The sequence below is a fragment of the Boleophthalmus pectinirostris genome, unplaced genomic scaffold (assembly GCF_026225935.1).
Source record: "Boleophthalmus pectinirostris isolate CB_2022bp ecotype Guang Dong unplaced genomic scaffold, ASM2622593v1 HiC_scaffold_1, whole genome shotgun sequence".
Lineage (NCBI taxonomy): Eukaryota > Metazoa > Chordata > Actinopteri > Gobiiformes > Gobiidae > Boleophthalmus > Boleophthalmus pectinirostris.
Genome location: NW_026570970.1, coordinates 40,022,573 through 40,041,030, shown reverse-complemented (window position 1 = coordinate 40,041,030; position 18,458 = coordinate 40,022,573). Strand labels below are relative to the sequence as shown.

Below are 18,458 nucleotides of genomic sequence, written 5' to 3'. Positions count from 1 at the left end.
TTCTTCGTCTCTGATTGGTTAGAATGGCTCTCCTCCGATTGGCTGTTTCATTTTTGCCACGAAAACGTCGTCTCACGTTTAGGCTGTGGGCTGGTTCTGCGATGCTCTAGGCTCCGTCGTTGCATCTTATTCATGAACATGCTTTGTATGATACATAGTGATTTTTACGTGTAATAATTTGTACAGTACTACTGCATTTCGATTTTTAAATATAATTTAAAAATACTAGAACCGATGGATTCATGACCCTCATGCCGCTGTTAAGCAGGACACATGTTAGAACATATCTGTGTCACCTCTGTCTCTCATCACGTCAGGAGCCTTAATGGACTCTGTGATTATTATTATGATGATCTTACTCCACTGTAGTGTGCGATTGTCATTTAAGTTCTCACTGTGTTCCAAACCTATCTGCCCCTGTTCAACTGTGTATTATTTAAAGAACCTGATGAATGAGTATGATATACGTAGCCAATCACTCGTTTCCATGAGTGTAGAGTAGGAACTATAGGCTCTGACACCACAATCTGACTCAAACATGACCGATTTGATTGAATAAGTGTGGATCTGGACAAAGTCTCTGTGTTGGTGTGAGTGAGTTTATGATGTTTGAGTTCCAGCCATGTCAACTTGTTTGTTTGCCGTGTTGGTTGGTCACCAGTAAAAGCCACACTTTGAAGATTTCTGGAAAAGGAATTTTTAAGATTTTAGATACCAGAGTTGTGTAAGAAGGTAAAATCTAAACCAGAGTCATGGTAAACCATAAATAACTTTATTTGTAGTAAAAGAAAAAGAGCGAGGTGCAGTGAGTGTGTTAGAAGGAAAGATGGCGGAGGGTTCAGACGCTCAGTAACCGCTCTCTGGTGCAAAACCTGAATAAATTCAAACTGGACCAATATTCATAGTTGAGATTAACTCCCTGACAATTTCTGACAACACATTTACCTTCGCTAGGACCGGAAAAAGTTACACTAAAAGCTGGTAAACTTTTATCTACTGGTACTGATGGCCAAAGCTAACGCTAATGCTAAGGGAATGGCTAAAGCTAAAGCGCTCGCCTCCCATGACTACTGTGGGCTTATGGAAATGGAAACTGACACTAAAGGAGCCAAGAACGCCCTATCCTCACCTACGAAACCTCCGCAACCTCAAAAAAAGATTAAGCCGAATGATATTGATGTTCTTTCCTCATCGGAGCCACCGTATGTTGCTACTGTTTTGGCGGCAATCAAGACCCAGTCAGACCAGATACAGGACCTCCGAGTGCTGCTGACCGACGTGCAGAAAGATCTAAAAGAAAACACGCTGACCCTAACTAACCTCACCAAATCTGTAGAGTACAACTCATCACAGATAAAAGATTGCAAGGAAAAAAATAGAAAGTTGGAAAGTGAAGTAATCCATCTTAAAGAGAAGAATGCAGATCTAGAGAAAAGGGCAGCAGAGGTAGAAAGTCGAATGGCAGAAGCAGAGAGGTACAAGAGAAGGTGGAATTTAAGATTAAACGGCTTAAAGGAAGACAAAGGGGAGAACACTCGAGATCTTGTTGTAAGTCTTCTCTCAAAGATTGCCCCACACTGGAAGGAGAAAATGGGCTTCATCCTGGACTCTGTGCATCGCGTGGGTCCACACACTACCAACCACCCAAGACAGGTCATCATGCAGTTCACCATGAGAATCTACAGGGACGAACTGTGGCGAGTGACAAAAAACAATCAAATCTGCAAAGACCTCAGCATCCGCTTCGTGGAGGATCTCAGCAAAGAAGATCGAGAAGCAAGAAAAGCAGTCTGGCCCAAAGTGGAGCAAGCTAGGAGGGAAGGTCACAAGACTATGTTTCGTGGTCCTTATGCCTACATCAACGGTCAGAGGGTTGTGCCTTAAATCAAATGGTCCTGTTGGTATATTCTATTAAAAGTATTCAGGGTTTTGCTGGTATCACTTTTGAGAACTTAGTTGTTTGTTCTACTGTTTACAGTGAATCACTTTTGTTCAGTATTATATGTTTGATATTAAAAGTTCAATTTCTCTTTTATCTGTAAATGCAAGGGGCCTTAGAGATTTAACAAAAAGGAAAAGTCTCTTTTTATTTTGTAAGGGGAAAAAAGTTAACTTATTTTTTTCTGCAGGAAACACACTCAAAGGAAGATGATGTTTCATTTTGGACCCAACAGTGGGGTGATAAAGCCTACTTCAGTCATGGCACTTCCAGATCAGCAGGGGTAGCTATCTTCCTAAAAAAAATTTGCTGGCCAGATAATTTATAGTATGGCAGATGATAATGGCCATTGGCTTATTCTTATTGTAAATATTGACAATGTCAATTTGATATTGGTAAATGTCTATGGGTACAATAATAAAAATGACAACAAACAATTATTAAATGAATTAATTTTACATCTGGACCACCTAAAAGTGGCACATTCAACTGAGAATATATTATTAGGGGGAGATCTGAACTTGGTCAATGATGATTTTTTTGATAAATATCCCCCCAAATTCACCTCAGCTCATCCTAATAAGACATTTAATAATCTTTGTGACGAACTTGGCCTAACTGACGCTTGGAGATATCTTAATCCTAATTTAATTCAATTTTCATGGTTTCACCCAAATTATAGCTCAAAATCTAGAATTGATCACTGGTTAATTTCAAACAATTTAATCTATTCTAACTTTAGCTGTAATATTTCTGCAGCACCTTTAACTGATCACAGTGTAATATATCTTCACATTAAATCTAAGAGCAGATTATATTCTAACAAATATTGGAAATTCAACTCAAGCTTGCTCAAAAATGAGGATTACTGCCAACATATTAAAACATTAATTAATGATATTAAATGCAATGAGGAACTTTCAACTCCAGTAAGAAAATGGGAATTCCTAAAATTTAAAATCCGTGAATTCTCAATCTACTATAGTAAAAAAAAGAAAAAGGATCTTGAACAAAAGGAACATGACATTATTAACCAATTGAATTTCTACTGTAACAAACCCACTCAGAGTGAAGAAGATAAACAAACCATTTTACATTTTCAATCCTCTTTAGATCAGTTGTATATTCATAAAGCTCAAGGAGCATTTATTAGATCTAGGGCAAAGTGGATAGAAGAAGGAGAGAAGAACTCTGCCTATTTTTGTGGTCTAGAAAAAAGACGTCAGGAAAAAAACTGCATAAAATCCATATTAATCAATGACCGAGAAATTACTGATGAAAGAATGATGTCCTTTGAGATCTTTAAATTTTATAGGCAACTTTACACCTCTAAATTTTCTAAAATTGACTGTGAAGCCTTTCTTAAAGAGGTTTCAGATAACATCCCAAAAATAAATGAGGACTATAAACAAACCTGTGATAGTCCTCTCTCTATTGTCGAACTTGATGCCATAATTGGCAAACTATCTCCCAACAAAGCCCCAGGTTCAGACGGTCTCACCGGAAACTTCTATAAATTCTTTTGGGAAGATATAAAACAGTTACTTTACCATGTATTCTTAGAAATCTTTGAGACCTGTTCACTTCCAGTTACAATGAGGCATGGGGTTATAATCTCCATTCCAAAACCTAATAAAGATCCTAGAATCATAGAAAATAGAAGACCTATTACACTCAGGAATTCAGACTATAAGCTCCTAACATACATCTTTGCCTCTCGTCTACAGTCAGGGCTTTCAAACATTGTTGCAGAGACTCAATCCGGTTTTTTAAAGGGTAGATCTATCCATAATAATATAAGACAGGTTATGGACCTAATTGAATACAGTGATTTAATTGAAGACCACGGGTTTATTTTCTTTTTGGACTTTTACAAAGCCTTTGATTCAGTAGAACACCCATTTATTATATCTGCACTTGAGTATTTTGGGTTTGGTATCAAATTTAGAAATTTAATCGGTGGATTATACAAAAACATAAATAGCTGTGTTCTTCTCTCAAAGGGCTCTACTCAGAGCTTCAACGTAGAAGTTGGTATTCCTCAGGGCTGCCCAATCTCTCCGTACCTCTTCATCTTGGTCACTGAATTATTAGCTATTTATATTAAAAACTGTACTGATATCCAAAAATTAAATGTCCTGGGCAATGAAATTGTTATCAGTCAGTTAGCAGACGATACAACTTTATTTTTAAAAAATGAGCACCAGATTCAAAAATCTATTGACAAAATTGCTAAATTCTCTAAAGCCTCAGGATTATTTTTAAATCTGAAAAAATGTGAACTTTTCTCTCTCTCCATGAGACTCAGATAAAGGAAATCTGCCACATTCCTGTCAAAACTGAAATAAAATATTTAGGTATTCAGCTCTGTAGAGAACAAAAAGTAAGCCAGTTGGTCAATATAGAAAGCAAACTTAAAGAATGTAAATCAAAACTGAACATTTGGCTCCAAAGAGATCTGTCATTATTAGGCCGTATTTATTTGACCAAAATGGAAAGTTTATCAAGATGTATATACCCACTCTATTCAAATGCCATTTCAAAGTATTTAATCAAATCTATAAATCAAGTTAATCTAAATTTCATATGGAGAAATAGACCTCATTATATGAAGAAAAGTCATCTAGTGAAAGAAACAAGTGAAGGTGGTCTAAATGTAATTGATTTAGAGTGCCTCAATGCAACCCTAAAAATCAATTGGCTCAAATCTTGGATTAAGCACCATAATTCCTTATGGTACTGTATCCCTAACTTTATTTTTAACAAATTGGGTGGACTAAACCTTCTACTTGTTTGTGACTTTGACATCAATAAGCTTCCTGTCTCTTTATCAGAGTTCCATAAGCAAATTTTACTGTACTGGAAAATGTTATATGTTCATAACTATTCTCCACACTCCACAATAATATGGAATAACCGATATATTCTACATCGTAACAAATCACTGTTTTACAAAGACTGGTTTGAAAGAAATATTTGGTCAATAGCACACTTAATGAATGAAAGTGGCAATTTACTAAATTACAACCAATTCTGTGCAAAACATGATTTTAATCCCTCATATTTGGACTTCATACGTTTATGTAATGCTCTCCCTAAAGAATTTCTTTATCTCTCAAGGAACATTTTGGCAAACCAAAATATACACCCACATATACCTGCCTTATCAATACAAGGAGTGTCAATAACAGACAGAAAATGCAATAATTACTTCATTAGAAAAGTTCTAACAGGAAAAATGTTCCCTGGTTTGCAAAATAAAAAATGATATTCAATATAAATTTGATAAAGAAGCAATAACAAAACTGAGAACAATGTATTTGGCCTTTCCTGTTGCTCCTAAAGTAAAGGAAACACATTACAAAATCATGAATAACATATACCCATCCAAAGAATTACTTCAATTGCGCTTTAAAATTCATGAAAACATTTGCACTTTTTGTGAAAAGGAGATTGAAAGCACTGATCATCTTTTTTTCTTTTGTGCTCAATCCAACCAAATGTTCATGTTAAACTTCTGAAACAGAACTACACAAAATGTCTCAAAAAAACTGTTTGTATTAATAAAATGTATTCAAAAATGTTTAAAAAACTCTGCACCCAGTTGTGTGTAATAATAATAACTAAAAAAATAAAAAATTTAATAAAAAAAAGAGTGTGTTAGAAGGCAGCCGTGAGATGACGTTTTCGTGGCCAAATGAAACAGCCAATCGGAGGAGAGCCAATCAGAGGCGAGGAAGGCGGTACCTTCCCCTACTCCGGCTGTCGCGCGCGCCCAACCTCTGCGCGTGCTGAGTTCAGAATTTCTCGAAAATTTTAGATTTGCACTTTTACTATCATTTTTGTCTAAGTTGATTTATTTAATTACCAAACGCGACAAATGTTAGTTGCAAATGTATACTCAATACATCTCAACGCAGATAATTTACAGTAACTGCGTCCAAATACCAGAAATTTTGATTCACTGTATTGTCATTAAAGGGTCTATGTTAGACTGTTTTTTGACAACTGTCTAATCTGCACACGAGGCATCCTACAATCAGATCATACCAACCGTTTCCAGATACTTTTATACAAGTTCTACACTGCACCGGATTATTACATAAAATCTATTGTATAAATACACTCAATTTTACAATGTATCAACTATAACGTAGGAAAGAGCATTGTAGTCAGTGAAAAAAAAAAAATCTGGAGGGGGGAGGGAGGGGGGATTATCTCGTAATTACGAGATACTATCTCGTAATTACGCTCTCTAGCATCAGGATCCGCAGCGGATCCGCTTTCGGTCCGCCAAATCCGCCCCACAGTCCGTCCGCTTTGCGGATCCGCTGCATATTTGTTCCGTATTCGCTTTCTGACTGTTGCTAACCCTAACCCTTGGATGGCCTGCTGTTACAGAGAGAATATGCGGTTAAATCATCTTAGATCCGCACTTTGAACGTACTTTTAACACAATACTTTGTTTTTGACACAATGATTTGTACTATCAATGCGCGGATTCGCGGCTAAACCGGCTTTCCACCTGAATGGAAAGAAGCAGCATCCACCTGTTGTCCGCGGATTTAACTGTAAGTAATAGTTTAAAAGTTAATTGTATTAGTCATCATTAATGTACATAACGTTAACGTTATATTGTGGTGTCTGTACATTTGTGACTGTGTTTTATCAGTTTTGACACGTGCAGTAGGAAAGTTAGCGACAGTAGCAGCTAACGTGATGAAGACGACGTGAGGTCAGGAGTCAGGATAACTCCGTCTCTTGAGGTAGATCCCAGTCTAAATACTATTTTTATATAACGCTACTTATATTCTTGTATATTTTTACGATCATAGAATTGTAATTCTGCTCCGTGATCATTGGTCGTGTCTAACGGGCTCGGTTCTGGCTGGATGCCGCTCTCGGCGCTCTCCCTTCGGCTGTGGAGCGACGGTGACACCGGTGTCTGATCTGGTTGTTTTTAACCAGAGATAATTATTATTTGTGTAGACTAGAGTGTTGACTGTTGAGTTGAGACTAAAGTGCATCCCCATCAGGAGCCCGGCACGCTGATCAGAAGTAAGTACTTTTAATAATTTTTGTGACAGTGAAGATTTAGTTTAGAGCCAGATCTGACTTTGTCTCTAACTTTCTGTTATGGGACTTGAGACGGTGCTTCAGACTTTCAGTGAGAGATGTTGACATGAACACTAATGTGTCACATCTATATTACACTGATATTGACTATTAACACCATCATAAATTGATTATTATATTTTAAATGTTGTGGTAAAAGTAAATGTAGTAAAGTATTGTGTATTAACAGCAGTGAAATATGTCTCATTCCCTCTGCTGGGCCAAGTTCCAAAAATGTAGAGACAGACCGCGGATCCGTCAAAATAAACCCAGATCCGCGGCGGAGGCACGGCTGATCCGCTGCGTATCTCGCGGATCCGCCCGGGACCCGTTTTGGATCCGCTTTCGGAACCGGGTTATCTGCCCCGGATCTGCCGCGGATCTTTTTATTATGTCGTGAGGAGCCTAAATATGCTTCAGATTTAATTCTGATCCACTTCCTACTGACCTAAATACACATCAGCAGCATTTGCATTGTAATTGTACATAAACCTTTTACAGCAAGTATTAAAACTAGGATATAAAGGCTTAAATTTAAAAACATAAACTTAAACAATTTCAAAGTTGGATCAGTGATATCCTATCACTAAATCTCATTAGTTAAGAAAAAAAGAAACTTTTTTTTTTTTACATTGTAAACAATATTTATATAAATCATTAATTAGAAATCTTAGGACATGAATAATTATTATTAATGTTATAGGACTTATATACCCTTTGAGTTAACCAATGCTTCATTCTTAATATGAAAATGACAATTTACAGTTTTTACTAAAAATAGTTCAAGTTAAGCAAAGTTTTTGTTTTTTTTTTAAATGGCAAAAAACAAATATAAGCTATATGAGTAAAAGCCTGGACAGATGAGACAGAGTGTAGCCATACCATACTGTTTAAAACTAAAACTTAACTTGTGTTTACCACCACAGTACAATTAGACGGATGGTTGTTCTTATAGAGTGTGCAGTGTGGGAGCTTCAGAGCCTCTGTCTTTAGCTTCAGTCTGAGGCAGAGGTTTTGAGGCAGAGGTGTAGTGAGTCTGGCTCCTCTTCAGTCCTACTGGTGAAGATCCAGTCTGTCAGTGTCCAGCTCTGGACTTCCCCTTTCTCACAGCATCTGAAATGACACCAGTGTGTATTAAACATCCCATTACACCTCTTATTCTTGTAAGGAGTTAGAGTTCAGGTTTGTTAAGAACATTGTAAGCCATGACAGTGGCTGTGTGATTTGAACATGAAAGGTGAATACCTGATTGGAGAGATCTGTGCACTTACAGAGGGTCAGTCTTTAAACTCAACCACAGCATGTTCTGAAAGAAACAATATGCACAACAACAGGTGTGATTATAATGTGCATATGTTTAGTTATGAAAGTTAATAAAAGTAGGATAATACAGTAAACTTACAGAGGGTCTGTCTCTACATTTTTGGAACTTGGCCCAGCAGAGGGAATCCTGTAATACATCAAATAAGAGAAACACAAATATCAGTTTGGATCATTTCAGGCCACAGTGTTTAATCCAAGTGCAGTATTTACCTCCAGAGGGTCTTTATAATGCTGTTATGTCCATCTTCTTATTAACCATAGTATATTCTGAAACTGAGATGAAAAACATGATTTAACTCATAGGAAATACTTTAGCGCAGTAAAACTGAACTCTTTTGTTTTAGTATAAGCCTGAGTATGAACATGAGACATATTTCACTGCTGTTAATACACAATACTTTACTACATTTACTTTTACCACAACATTTAAAATATAATAATCAATTTATGATGGTGTTAATAGTCAATATCAGTGTAATACAGATGTGACACATTAGTGTTCATGTCAACATCTCTCACTGAAAGTCTGAAGCACCGTCTCAAGTCCCATAACAGAAAGTTAGAGACAAAGTCAGATCTGGCTCTAAACTAAATCTTCACTGTCACAAAAATCATTAAAAGTACTTACTTCTGATCAGCGTGCCGGGCTCCTGATGGGGACACTCAGCAGAAGGACAGGGGCTCCTGATGTCATCTGGGGAAAAACAACATAAGTTTTGGTTGGTTAGCTATAACGTTAGCTGTTGTTAAAAGTTGTGCTTTTTATTACGTTACGTTATTGTATTATGGCACGTTGCGTTAAATTATTGTATTAAGGCACTGACATGACTGCACTTTAGTCTCAACCCAACAGTCAACACTCTAGTCTACACAAATAATAATTATCTCTGGTTAAAAACACAACCAGATCAGACACCGGTGTCACCGTCGCTCCACAGCCGAAGGGAGAGCGCCGAGAGCGGCATCCAGCCAGAACCGAGCCCGTTAGACACGACCAATGATCACGGAGCAGAATTACAATTCTGTGATCGTAAAAATATACAAGAATATAAGTAGCGTTATATAAAAATAGTATTTAGACTGGGATCTACCTCAAGAGACGGAGTTATCCTGACTCCTGACCTCACATCGTCTTCATCACGTCAGCTGCTACTGTCGCTAACTTTCCTACTGCACGTGTCAAAACTGATAAAACACAGTCACAAATGTACAGACACCACAATATAACGTTAACGTTATGTACATTAATGATGACTAATACAATTAACTTTTAAACTATTACTTACAGTTAAATCCGCGGACAACAGGTGGATGCTGCTTCTTTCCATTCAGGTGGAAAGCCGGTTTAGCCGCGGATCCGCGCATTGATAGTACAAATCATTGTGTCAAAAACAAAGTATTGTGTTAAAAGTACGTTCACAGTGCGGATCTAAGATGATTTAACCGCATATTCTCTCTGTAACAGCAGGCCATCCAAGGGTTAGGGTTAGCAACAGTCAGAAAGCGAATACGGAACAAATATGCAGCGGATCCGCAAAGCGGACGGACTGTGGGGCGGATTTGGCGGACCGAAAGCGGATCCACTGCGGATCCTGATGCTAGAGAGCGTAATTAGGGATAGTATCTCGTAATTACGAGATAATTCCCCCTCCCCTCCCCCGTCCAGATTTTTTTTTTTTTTTCACTGACTACAATGCTCTTTCGTAATAACGACTGTGTGCAGGTTTTTATTTAACATTTCACTCATGTACAGTCACTTTATTTATGTCGGCTCCCTTGTGATGAAAAGACTGAAAGATGTAAATCATTCTCATTTCTTTTTTTTTTTTTTTCTTCTTTTTTTTTATAATTGAAAAGTAAAGCAGTATATACATAATGCAGTGTACAAAGAACTGTGCTTTACATTCAAGAACTGCATCGTACAAAATTTACAAATAATATAAATAATAAGTAAAGTAATAAAAAAGGAAGGAGGGGGAAATAAAAGAGGACAGGAAAGGAGGAAACGCTCTACTTTCACACTAGGAGGGGTCAGAGTTTAAGTGAAAACATTCAAAGCTGTACAGATTTCTACAGTATCGACTACCTTCTGTTTAATAGTAAATCATTCTCATGAGACTCGCGCAGTAGTGGAGATGATGTGCTTGTTGTAGTCTGTTTTCTGGGAGTTGTAGTTTTGACTAGTTCCTGCTGCTGGTTTGGAGGATCTGGATCCACCTAGAGCTTCGATAGCTCCTTCTCCTCTCTGCTCTTCCTCCTCCTTGGTCCTTATAGTCGACCTCAGCTTTCAGGGGTCAGTGATAATGTTATTAATGATTGTAAATGTCTGCTTTATGTGTTTATACTGTATATTTTTTGTATATATATGTATCAAAAATGTAATAATAACAATAATAATAACAATACTACTACTACTAATAATAATAATAATAATAAAACAAGAAGGACGAATAAGGAAGGAGGTATCTTAGCCCATTTTCGGACGGAGCCAAAGGCTCTACGTCATCATTCTGCGACAGCCCACATGCTCGCTTTTTCCTGTAAGTATTCATTCACTTTTTTACTTTTCAGTTTTTCAAAACTGGGCTACAGTATTTAATTTGGGCTGTTTATTTGGAATGCTTTTTGTTTTTGTTTAACCCCTCGCAAGTGGTACATATATGTAGCCCAGTGAAATGTCCTCTGTCCCTCTGTAGTCCAGTGAAATGTCCTCTGTCCCTCTGTAGTCCAGTGAAATGTCCTCTGTCCTTCTGTAGTCCAGTGACATGTCCTCTGTCCCTCTGTAGTCCAGTGAAATGTCCTCTGTCCTTCTGTAGTCCAGTGAAATGTCCTCTGTCCCTCTGTAGTCCAGTGAAATGTCCTCTGTCCTTCTGTAGTCCAGTGAAGTGTCCTCTGTCCCTCTGTAGTCCAGTGAAGTGTCCTCTGTCCCTCTATAGTCCAGTGAAGTGTCCTCTGTCCTTCTGTAGCCCAGTGAAATGTCCTCTGTCCCTCTGTAGTCCAGTAAAATGTCCTCTGTCCCTCTGTAGTCCAGTGAAATGTCCTCTGTCCTTCTGTAGTCCAGTAAAGTGTCCTCTGTCCCTCTGTAGTCCAGTGAAGTGTCCTCTGTCCTTCTGTAGCCCAGTGAAATGTCCTCTGTCCTTCTGTAGTCCAGTAAAATGTCCTCTGTCCCTCTGTAGTCCAGTGAAATGTCCTCTGTCCTTCTGTAGTCCAGTAAAGTGTCCTCTGTCCCTCTGTAGTCCAGTGAAGTGTCCTCTGTCCCTCTGTAGTTCCATCTTTGGACCAGGTGTGCGGTGCTGAGAGGGTGTGTCTGGTGGTCGTGGCTCCTCATTGGTCGGTCTTATGATGAGTGACAGTGAGGAGGACGTGCCCACTCTGTCCACTCACACTCTGGCTGCGCTGCAGGAGTTTTACGCTGAGACACTGGGCGTCCAGAGCCTGGACCCTGAACCGACCCAGCAGTTTGCAGTGGGAGCCCTGGGGGAGGACTGGGTAAAAGCTCAACTGTGTTCAACTCACATCATTTCTACAACTACAATTAGACGTAGAACTTTTTTAGAAGTCCCCACTATTTCCAACATTTTCTCTTGAGAGCAGTGTCACAGTGACCAGATTGAAGCTTTCAAGCCTTTATTATTTGACATGTTGATGATAATGGAAACTCTAATTTTCTGTGTCTCAGAAAATTTGAATATAATGTGAAAGTAACTATATATGTATATTATATGTATATTATGTTTGTATGTGTCCATTTTCCATATGGATACAAATATTCATATGAATACATCTATTTGGTTTTAGCCATAGAAATTATATACATTAATATATACAATTATATATACAACTAAGTTTACCTAAACAGATTAGCATATAAATATACTGATTATATTTCTCCCAGGTGTTTAAAAACTTCTCATCTCTTTTTATACTTTTCTTTCTCTTTGTCCATTTCAATTGTATAATCTTCCCAGGTTAAGTATTGGTAAATATATGTTTAAAAAATAGTTAATATTAACTGATAATCGATTTTTTGCTTTGAAAATAAAACTTTTTTCCAGGGTAATAATTAAATTAACAAGATGAATTCTATTTTTAAAGTCTCCCTGTAAGGTAGAGGCTAAATCAAACTTAAAAACCAAACCCAGCTCTAAACACATCTTCTCTGTCTCACTCCAAAATGAAGAGAAAATATGGCAGCACCAAAACAGATGTTCAGAGGACTCCACTTCCAAAAAGCAAAAACGGCATTCATCAGTGTCTGTCATACTCCAAATTTTTTTACATTTTCCGTGTGGGCAGAAAATTATATATAATTTTGATTTGAAAAAATCTATTTTGCACGTCAATACTGGTTTCATAAATTAATTAATAATAATATTAATAATACCTTTTAAACTGCCTATCCTCAACATTTTACATTTATTATAATTCAACTTTATTTTACTGAGAAAAGGATTTCAAAAGGAGATGAGATTTAGGAATAATAATATTAATAAGGAAATTTGTGTCATCAGCATACATTGTTATTTTTGTTTCTGTGTTGTTATTAATAAGTCCTTCAATATTTGTATTCAATCTAACTTTAATAGCTAATATTTCCATTGCAATAATAAATAAATATGGTGACAACGGACAACCAACTATTAAGTGCATAGAAATGAACATACTTTTCAGAAAGCCTGACATTTGTGTTTAAAATGTAATTTTTATTGATTTTATGTAATATTGATATTTTCTGACACAGAATTTTGGGTTTCCATTATCTATTAGCCATAATCATAAGAATTCAAGAAATAATGTCATGACTCTATACAATATATGGGCCTGGTCAAGCAGAAGTAAACAGCAAGGCCAAAAATTCAAGTTAATGCATCTGATATAAAAATGTATTGAACAGATACATATGTACTCTAGTTTATGAAACTGTTGACCTTTTTTCTATACCATTTTTGGTTCTAAAGTTCCATATGTTTTAAAACAGACCATGTATGAAACATGGAACAAAAATTATTTCCCAAATTTCAAAGACCTGCAAATCATGTAAATAAATGGATGTATTTCATCATATCTTGTGTTATTCCATCTTTGAACTGTTGATGAAGGTACATGATTTAAAAAAAAAAAGTATTTAAAATGATAAAAATTTGCATGGAAGGAGTGACATATTTTATAGAAATAGTTTCCTTTCATTTTGAAGTAATATTAAAGTATTCGGAAGAAAAAAGCGACAAATTATACAAAATCATGCACCTTCTACTTGCTTGCACAATTTTCCCTCCGTTACCATGACCTTTCTTAATAAAAAATCTCATGAGTCAAAATGTAAGAGGTTTTTCAACCTAATCTTGTACCATATGGTAGAAAACTATATGAAGCAAATATTCAAACCAGTTTGTTAAGGATATGGAAGTGAGAACCAAGAGTTATCACTGTTTGGATTTATTGCGCAAAAAGTGCTGCATATTTCATTCCCTCCGTTACCGTCTTGAGTTTTTTAACTTTTTGTTAACATCTTGAAAGAATATCACAGGTTTAACTTTACCCTGTTGGAGTGTTAACTCTTTCCTACATTCTGATACTTTACTTATTTCAATAGTCCCTCTAGTTTCTGAATAAGAGCTATTTCAATGTCAAAAATCTGCCCGTTTCCCTCCGTTACCACTTGACCGAACCCATATGGGTCTGACTTTCTGAAATGAGAGACACAAAATATTGAACTTTTTCATCATTCTGAAACTATTCAGGAAAGGTTTATTTCTGTCCTTTTGAATGGGACTTTTTAAGCCCTGATACTTGCTCAAAGTTTAGATAATACTTGTTTTAGTGTCAGTACCGGTATTAGTTTTAGTATGACAATCTACTGTAGAATCCCTATTGTTCAAACTGAGCTAGTCTGATTGCAGATTTGTTGACCTGGTTTATGGTTAATATCTCTGTAAATCCTGTTAATATAACAAGTATGTAGAGTCAGTTCATAACAAATGCTGATAAGGTTCAACATTTGTGGATCTATGGACATTTCTTTCAAAAACTCTCATAATTATATTGTGTGTTTTCCCCCATTCAATGTATATCATATTTTCTTTAGAATTGCTACTCATCATAACAGTCCATTTTTAAACTGTATTGTGATGATGTGTGTGTACAGGGCCTGAGTCAGTTCTGGTACAGTGAGGACACGGCCAGGCAGCTTGCAGAGGAGCTGGTGCAGGAAGCAGGGCCTGGAGGAAGGTACAATATGGTTGCTGTATTTGACATAGTTTCTTCAGCTTCAAAAACTTTAGAAACGTATTTGTGTGTGTGTTGCTCAGGATAGCATGTGTGAGCGCGCCCAGTGTTTACCAGAAGCTGAAGCAAGGTGTGGTGGCTGGGTCAGAGGACGTATCAGTGCAGCTGCTCGAGTATGACCGTAGGTTTGCCTCGTACGGCGACGACTTCATCTTCTACGACTACCATCAGCCCCTGGCTTTGCCCGCCCACGTCCACCCGCACAGCTTTGATGTGGTCCTGGCTGACCCGCCGTACCTGTCCCACGAGTGTCTGAGCAAAGTGGCTCAGACGGTGCGTTACTTGAGCAAAGGCAAAGTGCTGCTGTGCACTGGTGAGAAGAGATCAGAAGTAGAAATAATAGTGGAATGTAGAAGTAATATTGGATTGTAACTCACTGTAGGTGTTTTGAAAAGATACCACATAAATTCAATGGTTAGTTTCTTACATTTTCTAGTGCTGGTATTCTTGCAGTAGTAGTTTACGGCTGGTTATGCAGAGTATGTAAACTGTCTGTGCTCTTGTAGGGCAGTGATGCAGAGTACAGCCAAAGAGTTGCTGGATGTGGACATGTGTGACTTCCTCCCTCAACATCACCGTAACCTCTCCAATGACTTCCGCTGCTACACCAACTACCCCTCTTCTGGGCTGTCGGCCGGGGCCCCCTCCGGGAACACTTAAGTGCAGTGCACTCACAGGCCCAGTCATGGCAGGACAACACTCAACCTCTGGGACGATACGATTATTGAAAGAAAAAATGGCTTCAACGTGACCATCTTTTTATTATTATTATTATTATATTATTATTATTATTATTATTATTATTATTATTATTATATTATTATTAATAATAATAATAATAATAATAATAATAATATTATTATTATTATTATACGTAACACTTGTGTAGCTCTTTTCTAGATAATCAAAGACGCTTTACATGAACCAAACAAAGACAAACAAAAGAAATAAGACAGTTAATGAAAGGTGGTTTTAAAGAGATGGGCTTTCAGGGCTTTTTTTAAACATGGGGAGTGTGGATGAGTGTCTGATGTGTTTGGGCAGGAAGTTTCAGAGGGTGGGGCAGCAGCGGAGAAGGCCCTGTTCCCCCAGGTCTTGTGCGACAGCTGATCGGAGGGCACGGGTGGGGGTGCGGTGGTGGAGGAGCTCAGAGAGGGAGATGGGTGGGGGCCAGGTTATGGAGGGATGGTGAGGAGTTTGAAGTGGATGCACTGGGGGACGAGGAGCCAGCGGAGATCTCTGAGGACAGGGCTGATGTGTTCAAGGGAGGAGGTGCGGGTGAGGAGGAGGTGCGGGTGAGGAGGCCGGCAGCAGAGTTCTAGATGTACTGGAGTCTTTATAGCATCATTCCTCCCTGGGTGTGGACCTCAGACTGCCTCAGACTTGGAGAACTTACAAATATGTGACAGCAAACGTCCAATGCCAAATGTGAGGCATTCAGAGACTTGAATGTCTCACATTTGGTTCAAACACATGAATGAAAAGACTGAACATGTCATTTAAAAACATGTTGGGAACAGTCAGCACACACACATTTCAGGTGATTATTTGCTTCTTCATGTATGAAGGGTAATCTCAGATTAATGTCATGTGTCAGTCTACTGTACATAAATTGTCTATTGGTTTTGGCGTTCCAATTATTCCATTATGGTTAGTGCTGGTCAGAGGAGTAGTTCAGCATTATAACTTATGTTGTAAAAAGCCTGTAGGATTTCATATGTGACAGCAAATGTGGCAGAGGATTTTCCAGAAGAAACCGAGAGAATGACCCATTTTATCTCCAACCAAAACACCAGATTGAAATAAGAACAAGGCCTTTCCTTTTGTGTAGTGATAAGATCTGGTGTCTCTCTCTCATATATTTTATAGCTAACAATAAGATTAAGCGTAGTACAGAACCAACAACATTTATTAGAGAATTACGAGTTGATGGAGTTAACACCTGTGCATTTAGATCCAGCAGAACACAGAAGAGCTGCTTGACCAGTCTCCAGGAGTGACCCTCAGACCGTGCTGCCCTCAGATGCTGTTGCCCTGTGGGGCCCTGGGCTCCGGCTCCATGGTTGGCACACACGTGCAGCCTACAGCCACAGAGATGTAGTCCTCGCTGTAGGTGTGACGCCCACCCACACATGGGCCATTCCTCCTCAGCACCACGGCTGGAGCGAAGACGGGAACACTGCGGAAGTCTGCGCTCTCCTGTCCATATGGACCAATCAGACAGCCCCTGCACAGGCAGTATGCCTCTGGAATGGAGCGCGGGTACCGGGACGAGTCCTGAGACATCCTAAAGCACAAAAACAACTTCTCAGCAGCACACTATTTACAGAATTATGCACATTATATACTGTATTCTTTAACATGTATGAGCAATCTGTAGTTCTGGATTACAAAAAGCCAACTGTGAATTATGTTCTTCAATAAGTTATGACAAAATTGCAGAGAAAACAAATGATAGACATTTAATTTAGAAAAAGTGTCTCTTAAGTTTTGATAGTACATGAAATGGAATTTTCAAACTGTTTACCAAGATGTCTTGGTTAGATTGGACTGTCTAAGTAGAACGTTTGTGGAACCTTCACGTCTCGGTTTAATAAGCGTTTAACGAATTACTAAGCAGGTTCTGTTTTGTGGAGTGGGGAGCAGTGTTTATCACAGAGAATCCCACTTCCTTGATTCGCCGTTAGATGTCAGTAAAGGACCAGAGTAACCGGGGTTTTGGCTTTTGCTCAGTGATGGTCCGTCTCCGCTAGAACCATGGCAGATAGTTCATATAGTGCTCGAGTGTGACAGCCCCCACGCACTAACCTGTAGGCCCATGGCGAGATGCTGAGCAGGTTGACCGGGAGCCGGGGCCCTGAGGCGGCTGAGGCCCACGCGGCGAATGGGCAGCTGGCGTTGTGCTGCTGCTGAGGGTTCTGCTCCAGCTGCAGCGCGTGGTGGAAGGCGCTCATGATTCCCACTGTCAGCCGGCCGTACATCTGCTCCAGGATCTCCTCCGGGAGGGGCAGGCACCCGCGGCGCACAGGAGGCTTCTTACGGATCAGTCCGGCCCCAGAGACGGTTCCAGGGACAAACCCCGGGCCCGCAGACAGAAGCAGGAGCCAAGCGGACAGCAGGGCAGACAGGCTCGGTCTACGCAACAGCATCGCACTTTGAAAAAACACAAAACACAGCGCACAATGACGACAAACCTCTACACGTGGCATTTAGCTTACAAGATACGAAGACCTTTCTGAGATTCCATGACAAACAACAGTGTAATTAATAAGAAACTTTGGTTCTTGCCCGCATCTGAAAGAATGGCATGACCACATTCTGAAACCCAGTAGGCCACTGTAGGGGTCCAAAGCAGGTGCGCCGGTGACGCACGAACTACTCACCCGAGTGCGCTCCTCACTGATGTATTCCAGGACATGTGGCGCGGTGAAGTCTCGCTGGGAAACGGGCCACGCAGCTCCTTCTGAGCCGAAGGTATAACGGGACATTTCCGTGAGACGTGGGCTGGACCATTCGAATAACACTAGCCACGACAGGGTGAGGAACGGAGCGGGGAGGGAGAACGGTAAGGAGAAGAAAGAGGAGAGGAAGGGAGGAAGTAGTAAAAGAGGAGGGAAGGATGAGAGGGGGAACGGGTGTGGGGTGTCATGAGACAGAACAAGTGAGATATGGGAGTGAGGGTAAGGAAGAGGTGAAGGAGGAAGAGAGGTCACAAAGACGAGGGAGGAGAGGTAAAGAAGAGGTGAGGGAGAGGGATGGGTGAGTGAGGAGGAGGGGGTAAGGCATTGACTGAATC

At 39.1% G+C, this 18,458-nt stretch overlaps 2 protein-coding genes and 1 long non-coding RNA gene across 4 annotated transcripts; 1 reads left to right on the top strand and 2 right to left on the bottom strand.

Moving 5' to 3' along the window:
- Positions 1 to 7,697: 7,697 nt before the first annotated feature.
- On the bottom strand, positions 7,698 to 10,025 carry LOC129408931 (uncharacterized). Its single transcript, XR_008632181.1, has 7 exons — positions 9,664 to 10,025; positions 9,469 to 9,562; positions 9,006 to 9,071; positions 8,588 to 8,650; positions 8,457 to 8,504; positions 8,300 to 8,360; positions 7,698 to 8,167 (listed from the first exon to the last, which is right to left on the bottom strand). It is a non-coding gene; the product is annotated as an uncharacterized LOC129408931 (long non-coding RNA).
- A 341-nt stretch (positions 10,026 to 10,366) lies between these two features.
- eef1akmt1 (EEF1A lysine methyltransferase 1) lies at positions 10,367 to 15,424 on the top strand. The gene is made up of 6 exons (XM_055153717.1): positions 10,367 to 10,670; positions 10,820 to 10,917; positions 11,644 to 11,866; positions 14,523 to 14,605; positions 14,686 to 14,975; positions 15,168 to 15,424. The coding sequence occupies exons 3-6, from the start codon at positions 11,717 to 11,719 to the stop codon at positions 15,320 to 15,322; spliced, it is 678 nt and encodes a 225-aa protein (XP_055009692.1). The 5' UTR covers positions 10,367 to 10,670; positions 10,820 to 10,917; positions 11,644 to 11,716; the 3' UTR covers positions 15,323 to 15,424.
- A 1,129-nt stretch (positions 15,425 to 16,553) lies between these two features.
- Positions 16,554 to 18,351, bottom strand: il17d (interleukin 17d). 2 transcript variants are annotated; one of them, XM_055148505.1, is made up of 3 exons: positions 18,046 to 18,351; positions 17,471 to 17,815; positions 16,554 to 16,949 (listed from the first exon to the last, which is right to left on the bottom strand). In XM_055148505.1, the coding sequence occupies exons 1-3, from the start codon at positions 18,078 to 18,080 to the stop codon at positions 16,682 to 16,684; spliced, it is 648 nt and encodes a 215-aa protein (XP_055004480.1). In that variant the 5' UTR covers positions 18,081 to 18,351; the 3' UTR covers positions 16,554 to 16,681. The 2 variants fall into 2 exon arrangements, with proteins under 2 accessions (XP_055004480.1, XP_055004472.1); XM_055148497.1 differs by having other exon boundaries at positions 17,471 to 18,351.
- Positions 18,352 to 18,458: the final 107 nt, after the last annotated feature.